Here is a 12,658-nt window from a genome sequence, read left to right as displayed (position 1 = left end):
CGAATGGTCATGTAGACCTTAATCATTCTTGTCATCCCAGCTTATAGTCCTTATACTTGCGGGGTACATATATGACGCATCAGCCACGTGCCAAGAGATTCCTTGATTACAGAATGATTATTAATGATTGTGCTGTTTAATTGGTCCTAAGACCAAGCTATTCTAGAAGAATGAAGTGTCAGTGTGGGAGACCATGTCTTGAAGGGTCCATCCAGTCCAAGCGATCCTTTCAGGGTGGCCTTGTTGTTGGGCACTGTTATGAAAGCCCAAGACTCAAAAAACTGCAGTTAACAGCAGAGAGGCAACCATGGGGGGAGGGGAATGGTCTGTGGAAGGAGACCTGTGGTTCTATGAAAAGGCCAAAGAATATATTATGCTCATTACCCATAGAGTCTTGTGTTACACCCTGCAGGGCATCACCAGAGTCATCAGCACTAGAAGAGGCAGCAGAATAACAGTCCACACACAGGCAGAGGCACAGGCTCATGATTATATCTACCCTTACATTCCAAGGGTGCTGATTCAAATCCCATCCCTTGCTGTAACACCTTTGAGCACAGTGCTTACACTGAATTGATACAGTAAAAATTGCCCAGCTATATAAAAGTGTAAATCATTGAGAGTTGCTTTGTAAAAGAGTTGCTTTAGCGAAAGCGAAATAGTAAATTGTCCACCTCCACAGGAAGGTCAAAGTCCCAACAGCACTGAATTAATAATATTTCTCCTAAATCTAGCATTTTACTGGCTAAGAGATCCGGTTTGAAAAGTAGTTGAAGTATACTCCTGGGGATTCGAAGAAGGGAAGATTTGTATTGAATGAATTAATGAGTGAATGAGAACTGTACTAATCCCAAACAAAATTATACAAGACTACACCAGTGCACCTACAATATGAAACATATGATTATGTTCTGGTTTATGATCATAAACGTCACTGTTGATGCTTTGAGTGCTCTTCAGCAGCGCAATTCTTTGCTGTGGAGGTATGCTCCACACTCTATATGAATGAATGAAAGAATGAAAAACTTTGATTGGAGAGAGAACCTCTGTTTCGTTGCAGCAGCATACAATGTACAATGCGTGTACACAGACATATATTGAAGAGGCAGAGATAAATGAGAATGGATAAAGATAGTTAAATTTCCATTTTGCTTATGCCATTGCTGTAAGGCTGTCATCTAGTCTCCATGAACAAAAAAGGAGGGATTGTGGGAGAGTAAAGGTTGTTATATTCAACACGGATGCATTGCGCTGATCTCACCGGGCTGCTGCATTCTGTTATTTGTTCTTCCCTCCCACGGTGAGCGCGAGCAGCCTGCTGGTGAAACTAGGATCTCTCTCTCTTCCTCCAGCCACATTTGTGCTCCAGGCTCTCTGTACCTCTCTGTGTCAATCCCCTTTCATTTGGAGATGAAATGAATTGCAGGCTCTCGTGTGCCCTTCCCCTGTTAATCGTCGTACACGCAGATTGGCATTTGAAATGAACAGGAAAGCAGCTTTTCTTGTTAACCTTTGTTAACACCAGGTGTAATCAAAAACGATGCTGCGACCGTATTGAAATGTGCGGAGTGACAGTGTTAGATGCGAAAGGTGAGGGATGACACGGTGGTACTGGATCTTGGCCACTACCATTCTAGTGTTAATTGGTGAGCGGCGCAATCTCTTGAAGCAGCGTCCTGCTGTCAGCTGTTGTTTCGACCGTCCCCGCCCCGACGCTTAATTTTCAACGTCGCGTGTTGCTTTATTTTGCATTATGGATGTGCAACATTTTCCTGCATCCTCTTGCAACGCTGTTCCCTAGATGATGCACGGTGCAGGTGGTGCTAGTGGTCTGAGCCATTTCCTCGGACCCAGGTTTGAATCCCTGCTCGTATTGAAATACCTCTGAACAAGCTATTCGCCCTGAACTGATGCAGAAAATTTTAGTCTCTTGCGCGAATGATAAATGTTCCGAGCAGCTCGGTGTACAAACCTAACATTGTAAATCACACTGGAGAATAGCATCAGCTAACTGAATTAATGACTAATAATAATATGCTTGCCAACTCCAGATTTGAACCCTCAGCTCTATAGCTGTAGCATGTGCATAGACGAGCGGCGTATAGGGGTGACCGTGTGCTGCCCGTGGTACGATTCGACTCTCGCAATAAATTAGACTTTCTCTTCCCGTGCTGTGTGTGGAACCTCTGACTTGTGCAGCGAGGGAATGTGTGGGCAGTGTGTGGGCAGGAAGTGGGCAGCGCGTGCCGTAGCTTTCAAAGAACTGCAACTCGGGAACGAAATCTCGTCGGCTCGGGTCCCGGTGGGGGAGCAGCTGTTGAACCACTCAGGCGGACGCTTGATCCGAAGCGCTGCGGTAAATGTTCGGCTTGAAACGGTGGTATGGGGTAAGATGTATATAAGTGTGTCCAATGGAGCTGCCCACCGGTAATGATGACGATGACTAGACGGGCAAGGAGACGCCGGCAAATTACGTAGTCCCTCCGCCAGGAGGCGGTCGGCCCTTATCGAGTTATTGATTTAATTTTTCTGTCAATGATCCATAAAAGTTACGTGCCCGTCATTCCCAGTGTCCAGCAGTTATAGCCTAGATGGATTTTCATGGTCTAGATGGTGGATTCCTTGGACTCCTTTTCCAAGCTGCAAGGTATAGAATGAGGACATCGGTGCGCAGAGACAGGCACCCGGTGGTGGCTCAGCTCGGATCCGCAGCGCTCGTCCCACACACACGCTGTACGCCGGGCAGCATTCGCTTTGTATCCCATCACCATAACAACAGCATCACAGATTGTGAAACCTCGAGTGAATTTCCATCCTCCGGTTCAGGGCTGAGCGGAGAGGATTATCTGGCCGATGCCTGGCCGTGCGTGGCGGACGCTGAGAGTTGGGGGAAGGGGGAAGAACCTCGTAGGATGACAGAGGCACGGTCACAGGGAAGCGGAGCCAAATAACTCGGCACATGGTGAGTCGGTGGGGGGTGGAGGTCCCTTGCGTCCCCCGACGATGCAGGTGCGGCGGATCGCCTTGGCTCTGTCTGCGAGGCGGGGAGTTATGCAACTGCTGTGCTACAATTCAAAAACGAGCTTGAGAGCAGGAGAAAACGCTGATCGTTCAGTGGTGCAACTGGATTTAATTTAGTTATTGCACACCTGTTGATGACCAGGGCTGCAGGTAAAAATATTCCAGAATGTGAATAATAGTAACAAGCGTCTCACGGCTATTTTTATTTTTTTCTGTGGTTATGAGTACTTAGTGTTCAGTTTTCTTGTGTAATTGTGCAATATTAAGCAGTACGCATACATTTTATATTACCCTGAATGTTTAAACTTGCGCTGTAATAATTCCTTGGTAAAGGCAATGGAATTATGTCTGCTGTTTTGTAGTTATGATAAAAGAAAATTAATAAGTATCTTTTTAATTTATAAAAATTCCTTAAATGTTTGCATTTGTACAGATGATGAGATTATATAAATGTATGAAGCTGGTTTTTCAGGTCATTTTAGTTTTGTGAAACAAGGTACACTTTGTGGGGTTGGGGTTAGGGTTAGGGGGTGGAGAAGGTCACTGTAGCTTGCCAGCAAGGACTCTTCACCTGAGTGTATATCCATCCCCCCAGCCCAAAAGCAGGAGCATGGCAAAGGGGAGGTGTCAGGTTTCCACGGAGATGGGGCAGCCCCGGGGTAGATGAATATTAATATTGATGTACATGTCGTTCATAAGTCATGAGCGCTGAGCAAAGTGGGAGGAGCTGGTTTTCTTCTTGCTAGAGTGACTGTGAACGGAGATGCTGGGGCAATGGTGGAGTAAACATGCCGCAGCACGCTCCTCCTTCTCACCCCTGGTACCCGAGGGTCGCATCAGGGTTCAGATCTCCTCTCCATACACTTTCTCCTCATCTCATCATTCTCTCATCGACACTCTGAAAGAACTCAGCTGTGCAGGCCATGTAATGGCCAGCAGGTGGCATAGTGGTTAGAGTGGCTGACTTGAAGGCTCCAGGTTTGAATCCCACCTACTGTAGTGCCCTTGATCAAGGTACTCGCTCCTGGGGAGGAGGGGTCAGGCGTGCTGGATGCTGATGAAGAAGCGGGGACAGGATGAGGTGGTTGTCCATGGTAACACTCAGCAGCCTGTTAGAGAAGCATTGCTGCCCTCTCCACGCTGATGCCTATGAGTACAGATGGTTATTTTTTGGTCATTTATTCCTAATGACCTCTCAATCACTTTTATCAGCATTCAACAGTATTCTAACTCAATGACCATAATTATTATTTTGGGAAGATAAAAACCTCCACAGACGCACAGAGACATTGTGTTGAAGCAGCACAGACTCCAACGTGCACTTTGCTGTTTTATACTCTATTTATCGTAAGTGAAATGAATACCTTTGGGTATGAAATGCCTATTGCTTTGAGCTCCTTCAGATCTAATTCATTATGCCAGTGTTTCCCTTGTATTATGGCAAGCCTTTAGTGATGTAAGAGGCATTACCCTGAATCAGTGTGTGCGTGAAAGACCTTCACTAAGCACAATTTTATTTATTTTTTTAATTATTGATTGTGTACATAATAGAACAGCACTGGTTCATAGCAACACAGAGACGAGAACAGTACAACTGTCCAGAAATCATTTGACTTATCATGCAGGTCAAATGTTATTTTTTCTAGCAGAAGAAAGTTCAACAATTTATATTCAGAGATGGGACTTCTGGTGCAGAACGTAACAATAAAATGCAAAACCAGTGAAAAGTCTGAGCACACCTGCTCACAACAACCCCCCCCCCCCCACAATTGAAAAATTAACACACAGGCTGTAAGTCTGAAATGTTCTTCACTTTTCCAGGTAGTTCTCACACAACTTTACGATGTGTTTTCAGTCAATTTCTTACTGAAGAATGAAGGACCACCCACGTAGTCATAATCCTGAAGGGTGGAATGCCTCTAAAGTTTGCATGATGGCTACGTACACTGCATGAGATTGCCATGAATTTCAACATTACCAGCTTTTTACCAGCAAAACAGCCCCGTATTATGACACTGCCCCGCCATGCAGAACAGTGGAAACCACACAGGTTCAACTCATGCAGTCGTTCTCCCCGTGTCTTACATATATTCAATAGTTGCACCCACATATTTTAGTTTTTGATGCATCGGTCCATATAAGCAACTTCCAATCGTCTAATCTCCAGTCTTTGTTTTTTAGGACCAGGCAAGCTTGGCTTCAAGCAGCTGTACTCAAACTTCCGACTGCTACTTTACATTTCGTTGTATTTTATATACATTTAAATCCACATACATAGGCGACAGCAGAGAATAATTGTTTCTCTTCAGTAATTTGTATGTCTGTGGTTGTTTTGGTTCAGAATCACGGTGGTGTTCGCTTTTTTGTCCTCAACGTAAGCAGTCTCGGCAGCTCTGTGCATCATCGCTACTTCAGCTCATAACTCCCCATCTTTTACTTTCGCCTCCCCAGGCTAACCTGAAGAAATTCATGGAGTATGTTCAGCAGAGGAACGTTGAAAAAGTTGCCAAGTTCCTGGAGAAAGGGCTTGACCCCAACTTCCACGACCCAGAGACAGGAGGTGAGGGATTGCTGGCTTCTTCTATGCCAGGGTTAGTTACGGTAAAGGACTCGGGCAGTTTTTTTAAATAATGAAAAAAGAACCTTTCATCATTCAATATCGTGATGGAAAAATTGACAAATTTGGTTTTGATGAAGAAATGTCATATGAACAGATGCAATACCAGTCAAAAATTTGAGTACACGTGGACATCCTGTGTAATATGTGTATGGGAGGCAGTGGACAGAAGAGGTAAATCAAAGAAACCCCCATATGTCCTACATCTCTGGGACTTGCTGCAGAAGAGCTGGGAACACATGGCATCTCATTTCCTGATCAAAACATTTGCTTCATTTAAAAAAAAAAAAAAAAAAATCTAACAGGTGTACTCAAATGTTTGACCAGCAATGTATACAATGCAAAAAAAAAAAAAAAAACCCTGTTTTGGTGTAATTATGTTTCTAGAGACACGAACCAGAGGTAAAACAGCGAAAACCAGGAATGTCGGTTCATGTGATTTTAGAAGTTTTGTACTTCTACCCCAGCCGTGGTCACCACACACACAAGATGCATATTTTTTATCCTGCCCATTTGGATTTTGCTGTACTGATGATTCTGGGGTGGGGAGCAATTACATAATCAGACTCTTAGACCAACTTGTTTGTGAGTGAGGAATAAGGTTACTTAGTTTCTGTGGCGTTTGCATGTGCTCCATGTGTGTTTCTTCTAGGTGCTCTGGTTTCCTCCCACAGTCCAAAGACATGTGTTTGAGGTGAAGTGGTGTCTCTTAACTGCCCTTATTGAGTGCATTCATGAGTCTGTCTGTGTGTGTATGGCTACGCTGTGAAGGACTGGTGTCTCACCAGGGTGTACCCTGTCCCACGCCCTGTGCTTCTGAGATAGACTCTGGATGACTGTAACCCATTCTTGAACAAAGCAGTTATTTAAAATTAATGGATGGATGGAGCAATAAAAAATAAGTGATCAATTAAATTAAAAAAAATTTAAAAAAACCTAGGATTTCTTTATGCCACATGTAATTTAGGGAGAAAATCAATTAGTTACATTCTTTGAGTCCTATATCTTTGACGAGATGATATATATGTAATAACTGTGTATTATATTCAGTCAATAAATTTGAATGTTTTATTGAATGTACCACCTGCTGCTCTGCCCAGTAATAAGAGGCTATATCTGTTAGAGCTGGTTTACAGAGGGGACTTGAGGTAAAGCTTAGTCTGAAGTTCTGCCACCCACTTTACCCAAAGTACCTTTACATTTAGGATTGATGTTATTTCTAGAGTTAGTCCACACATGCAGAGTGAAGGGTCACTTATCAACGAACGATGTTGTTGACCGTGAAATATTTCTGGTGTTTTGTTTATTTATGATGTATTTTGTGGTTTCCTTTGAGATCAGTGGATATTTCACAGAGTTGTGCCAGAAGACTATGGTCTTTCTTCACATAAAGGTTGAGTCTGACAGGGCAGTCGGTGAGGTTCGGGGCTGCTGCCCGTTGGGGAGCATCTTAAAACTGGTCCATCGTGAGGGTATCACTGACTATGTCTCTATCACTGTCCTTGGCAAGGAGTCCTCCTGTTTGATACAGCTGTGTGTGTGTACGTGCAGAATGCCCACTGACTATGGCAGCCCAGCTGGAGGGCTGTGCGGACCTCATCAAGGTGCTGAAGAACGGTGGTGCCCACCTGGACTTCAGGACCAAGGATGGAATAACAGCCCTTCACAGGGCAGTGCGCAGCAAGAACCACACAGCCCTCATCGTGAGTGTAAACCCCAACCACCGTGAATTCCTCATCAGACTTCATTTGCATCTTAGCATCACATCTCATACTTACCATGTCAGTGTCGTCAAAATGTCTTCAAGATGTCTCTTTTCATGTCTGCTGAGGTCAACAGAGCTGAAAAGCCACGAATGATCACCACGCTGATGGGAACCCTGTCTATTCAGAAATTTCCTTTAGGAAGAGCTGGTCTGCCTTATTATACTTTTAAATACTAAAATAGTCTTTTGTGACTTTTTGGTAATAATAACAGTAATTACTGGTTATTATGACCCAGCTCATCTCTGTTTCCTAATTTCATACAGTGGATGACGATTAAAAATACAAATCCCTGAATATTGATTTAAAGGAAAACGCAATGAGAGGAGGTTTGCGCGTGGTGCTTTCAAGAACTTGAAATCGTCCTCCAGAAGACGGCGACGCTTCCCTTCGATTCGGCCGCTTGTCGCTTGAGGGTTACTCATCAATGATTCATCGTAATTGCCTTTTTTTTTTTTTTTTTTTCTTTTCTACCCCCCGCTGTTGTTTTTCCCCTGCTCCCATCTGCGGGGAGCACTTCGTGGAGTTTGAGCAGTCGAGCATGTGAAAGGTGCACTTGTTTAACGTCCACCTTCCCACTCCCACTGACTGCGCAGACTCTGCTGGACCTGGGTGCGTCCCCCGACTACAAGGACAGCAGGGGACTGAGCCCCCTGTACCACAGCTCTATGGTGGGGGGGGACCCGTACTGCTGCGAGCTGCTCCTCCACGACCACGCGCAGCTGGGCTGCATGGATGAGAATGGCTGGCAGGAGATCCACCAGGTAGAGTGCCACCCCCTACTGTCGTGCCCCTGTGCGCTCAGAAGCTCTTCTCCTATGGTTCTTATTCACATTTATGGAGAAAAGCAGCTGCTAAATGAATATCAACCTACACGTATTTACCTGTCATTTACCTGCAGCTGGGAAATATTTTACTGAATCAGTTCAGGGTAAATGCATCGATCAAGGGTGCTACAGCAGGGGGTGGGATTGAAACCTGAATTCTTTGCATGCAAGAGAGCAGCTCTAACCACTCTACCACCTGCTGCTCGAACTCCTCCTGTACATCCAGATCTCAAAACCCTGGTGAGGATTAGTGTTCCAGCACAGTTTGACACATTCCCTGTTTGTCCAGCTGGATTCAGAACACAGCAGCTGAGCTCCAACTATTTGGTGGGGATGGGGGGGGGGGGGGGGTGAGTGTGCCGTTTCACACTCAAAAATGTGTCCACTCTCACACTCTGCTCATCGGTCACCATTCGGTGAATAGAAGTACCTAGAAGTCTAGGGCTTCCCTGTATGTGAGAATGAGCCCAGGGGCTTCCAAAGGGGTCTTCTTCACAGAGACCCTCAAAGCTGCTTTGCACTTGAAGGACTCAGGTTCAGATTCCACCTCCAGCTCCGGTACCACTGATCATAGTACTTACCCTGAAAAGCTACAGTAAAAATGGGCGGCACGGCGGCACAGCGAGTAGCGCTGCTGTCTCATAGCACCTGAGTGGTGCGAGAGGACGTGGGTTCGATTCCCCCTCAGTCTGTGTGGAGTTTTCATGTTCTCTGCGTGGGTTTCCTCCGGCTGCTCCTGTTTCCTCCCACAGTCCAAAGACATGCTGTTAAGGTTTCCCCTTAGTGTGTGAGTGACACAGAGTGTGTGTGTGTGTGTGTGTGTGTGTGTTTCACTGATGTATGGATGAGTGACCCAGTGTAAGTTGTGTATCTAGCACTGTAAGTCACCTTCATGAATAAGGTGTGTGGGCTCATAACACTACGTAGAGTTTGTTGGAAGTCGCTTTGGAGAAAAGCATCTGCTAAGTGAATAAATGTAAATGTAAAAATGGTCATGCTGCATAAATGAGTAAATCAGTGTAAATAGCTTAACTTAAATGAATAAATGTCAGTGTAGGTAGACTGCCTCCCAGGGGGTTGCTTTTGTGACCTCCACGCGCTGATCAGTCAAATCAGAGTTGAACATTCTGGTTCCGCCTGCAGTTGTCATTTCTTCCCTGCCGCCCAAGATCCAGGTGTGCGTTTCTGTCAACGGACCTCGTTTATTTAGATCCGACACGTTCGCGTGACGAGACGACGGCGATCGGATAACGCTCGATCCTCACAGCAGCGCTTTCGGCCGTGGCTCTCGTGGCTTTTTGAATCGCGAAACCGTTTCTCCGCCGTTCTACTCTTGAGCTGAGCAATCACCGCGGAGAATTGTGCTCCTTTACTGGAGGGCAAAAGCAATAAAGGAAAAACGCACTGTACTACAGGCAGGCCGAATAAGCTGAGTGTTACCTTGCATGCTCCGTGATGGCAGCCCAGCCTCACAATGCGACCTGGAAACATCTTTATTTGCGCACTTATCCATCATGACTTCTGTAGATCTCACGTTGGGTAACAAGACAAAGGAAGGGCACCTGCAGGGACTTAAGCTTTTTAACCTTCTGTTAATAAGCAGAGTTGACAACCATATTCCTACCGCTGTACAGCCATAGGAGATTAATTGGCCTAATAAGTTTTGTTCAATTGCCGTGCAAATTGTAATTTGCATTGTGAATTGGATTTCACGTAGTCTTCATCTGTTCCCTGGCTCGGCTCGCAGAACGCCCGTAAGAGTAACACTGACACATTTAGCTATGATTCACGGAGTGTTAGGGACCTGCTTCGAGCAATGGGATAACTAAACTGAAATAACTTTCTTCTTCAATATTTTGCCATTTCACTGAAATTTAAATAGCTACATGAAAAACGCAACGAAGAAGGAATTTTATTGGCTGTGAGACGTGCCGTTATACTGTGGGTTGTACTCTATGAAATCCATGCCTCAGGCTACTGGCATTGCCGTGTGTACATATGTTAACCGATTGACACAGGGCTACAGGGAAAACTGGCGCATTCCAAATGAAGGCACCCAGTGCCGTACAGTGATTTAAGTCCTCTTGCACCTATAAAAAATGCGCTTAGCCTGAGTTTTCTCAGGTAAACCCAGCTTTAACCTTTTTTGCATTTATCTGACTCCTTCGTCTAAGGCAGCGTGAAATTTGACATTTGTACGGCAAGCTATTTATAATTATTGAACCATTAATAAATTTTTATTGGAGTACTTCAGAATAGATGCTTTGATCTCCAGGAACTCTGGTACTACAGCAGGAGAGGGATTGTATTTACATTTATTTATTTAGGAGACGCTTTCCTCCAAAGCAACTTTCAACAAACTGTATGTGGTGTTATGAGCAAACACACCTTATTCACCAAGGTGATTTACACTGCTAGATACACTACTTACAATGGGTCACTCATCCGTACATCAGTGGAACACACTCTCTCGGTCACTCACATACCTGAACAGCATGTCTTTGGACTGTGGGAGGAAACCCACACAGACACGGGGAGAACATGCAAACTCCGCACAGCCTGAGCCAGAATCGAACCCATGTCCTCTCGCACCACCCAGGCACTGTGAGACAGCAGCGCTACTTGCGGTGCCACCATGCCGGGTTGTAAACTGGAGATCTGGTCCTAGCTTTGTTTAGCTTTCCAGGACCATTTCTCAGATGTTCGAGAGCAGCCATCTGTGCAGCCAGCCTGGAGCAGTCAATGCAGGTGCTGCAGGTAATTATGGTAATAGGAGAGACTGTGTGAAGGCAGGCCTGTGGAGCTGTCAATCATCTTTATCTTGCATACTGACGACGGGAACCCAGAGCGGACGGACACGACCCTCAGGATGGATCTTGGTGGGTCGCCGGTGCTGACCGTCCACCAGCTTTCGAACCAACAGCAGCGGAGCCCTGCGAATCGCTCCAAGCCCAGAAGCTCATCTGAATTGGAGAGAGAGGAACATTATAACCCGTACTTGCTCAAAGGCCGCATAAAATCATTGTGAAAATTGGTGCAATTGACTGGCGATAGCCGTGCAGTGCGTGAACCGGGGGGGTCCTGTGCTTCCTGTGGCAGACATAGCACTAATGAAGAAAATGAATTCCCTTTTCAATAGCAGCTCTTTTTATTGTCAGGGTATTACGCAATCGCTTATAGACCAGACATATATTGAACGATGCAGTATACAATGAAATATTTGATAACCCCCGACCATGGAAATACATTTTTGTTGCATTTCATTACAGTCGTAATACGGAGACTCGGAGAATAATAGGACGCGCGGAGCTGATTATGTGAAACGTGTCTGCGGAAGGTAGATTAGTGCTAATATTAATGGCTTCTCCGCTGAATAGGAGGAGAGAGTTCTCCTTCGGAAGGGAAAAGCTTCTCCTCCCTTCCTCGCTGACGACGGCGACGGCCAGGAAGGACGGAGTGGGCCGCTCATTTTAACGCGCAGGGCCTCCCACGCGGTTCGCACTTGTCTAGATACAGGAACGGCGGGCAGAAACGGCGCGTTGTGCCGGTCGCACTGTACACGCATGTGCGGTGCATGTATATTCTGTCACATGCCCGACAGGCACACGGTCTTCAGAGGGAGCTCGCAGGTGTACGCACGCGCGCTGTCTGAAACGGCTCGTCCCGAGTGGGGTCGAGGCAAACCAGAGCCTAACCCGGCAACACAGGGCGCGAGGCCGGAGGGGGAGGGGACGCAACCAGAGCGGGACACCAGTCCGTCTCCAGGCACCCCAAGCGGCACTCGAACCCCAGACCCGCCGGAGAGAGGAACCCGGACAAACCCGCTGCACCACCGTGCACCCCTTCCGCAAAGATCTGCGGGTAGAATACTCCTGCACACAAACACACGCACGTTGAGTCACGTTTTTCTTATTAGGGTGAAAGTGAGTTTGCTGCTCTCCTTCCAGCTCTGGCAGATATTTACAAAGGGCCTGCTTATTACATAAGAGGTAGCATTGCTGCTGCCGCGTGATCAGCAAGTATCGTGAAAGATCACCTGTGCATACCCCACCCCCCCCCGACAGCAATCTCGGAAAGCCGCGAGAGAGTTCGTGCCCAGGATACTGCTGACAGCAGGCCAGCTAAAGGCTGTGGGTGGGCTGCATGTCGGGGTCGTGCTGCGTTCTCATGAGGGGTGCCGTGTTTCTGCAGGCCTGTCGTCACGGCCACGTGCAGCACCTGGAGCATCTCCTGTTCTATGGGGCGGACATGAGCGCGCAGAACGCTTCGGGGAACACGGCACTCCACGTCTGTGCCCTCTACAACCAGGTAAGGCCTTCTCTAACCCTAACCCCAACACTATCCCCAACTTTAAATCTAACCCCTGGTCATCCTCGTAAGTCTGGACTGGTGTTTGTCGGGGGTCCGGTCGTTCCATTTTGTCTTACGTA

At 46.4% G+C, this 12,658-nt stretch overlaps 1 protein-coding gene across 7 annotated transcripts in view; it reads left to right on the top strand.

The window, feature by feature from the left end:
- LOC108936537 (SH3 and multiple ankyrin repeat domains protein 3-like) overlaps window positions 1-12,658 on the top strand; it is a 205,775-nt gene that overhangs the window by 87,404 nt on the left and 105,713 nt on the right. For all 7 annotated transcript variants that reach the window (XR_003797304.1, XM_029248682.1, XM_029248683.1 and 4 more), the window contains 4 exons: window positions 5,473-5,581; window positions 7,190-7,341; window positions 7,998-8,165; window positions 12,420-12,536. Coding sequence is in view for 6 of the 7 variants with exons in the window: in XM_029248682.1 (XP_029104515.1) it covers window positions 5,473-5,581; window positions 7,190-7,341; window positions 7,998-8,165; window positions 12,420-12,536 (546 nt within the window). In the remaining variant the exon portion in view is untranslated. The remainder of the gene's footprint in view (window positions 1-5,472; window positions 5,582-7,189; window positions 7,342-7,997; window positions 8,166-12,419; window positions 12,537-12,658) is intronic.

The sequence above is a fragment of the Scleropages formosus genome, chromosome 24 (genome assembly GCF_900964775.1).
Source record: "Scleropages formosus chromosome 24, fSclFor1.1, whole genome shotgun sequence".
NCBI lineage: Eukaryota > Metazoa > Chordata > Actinopteri > Osteoglossiformes > Osteoglossidae > Scleropages > Scleropages formosus.
The sequence above is the reverse complement of the archived record's forward strand: the minus strand, read 5'-3'. Positions and strand labels throughout refer to the sequence as shown.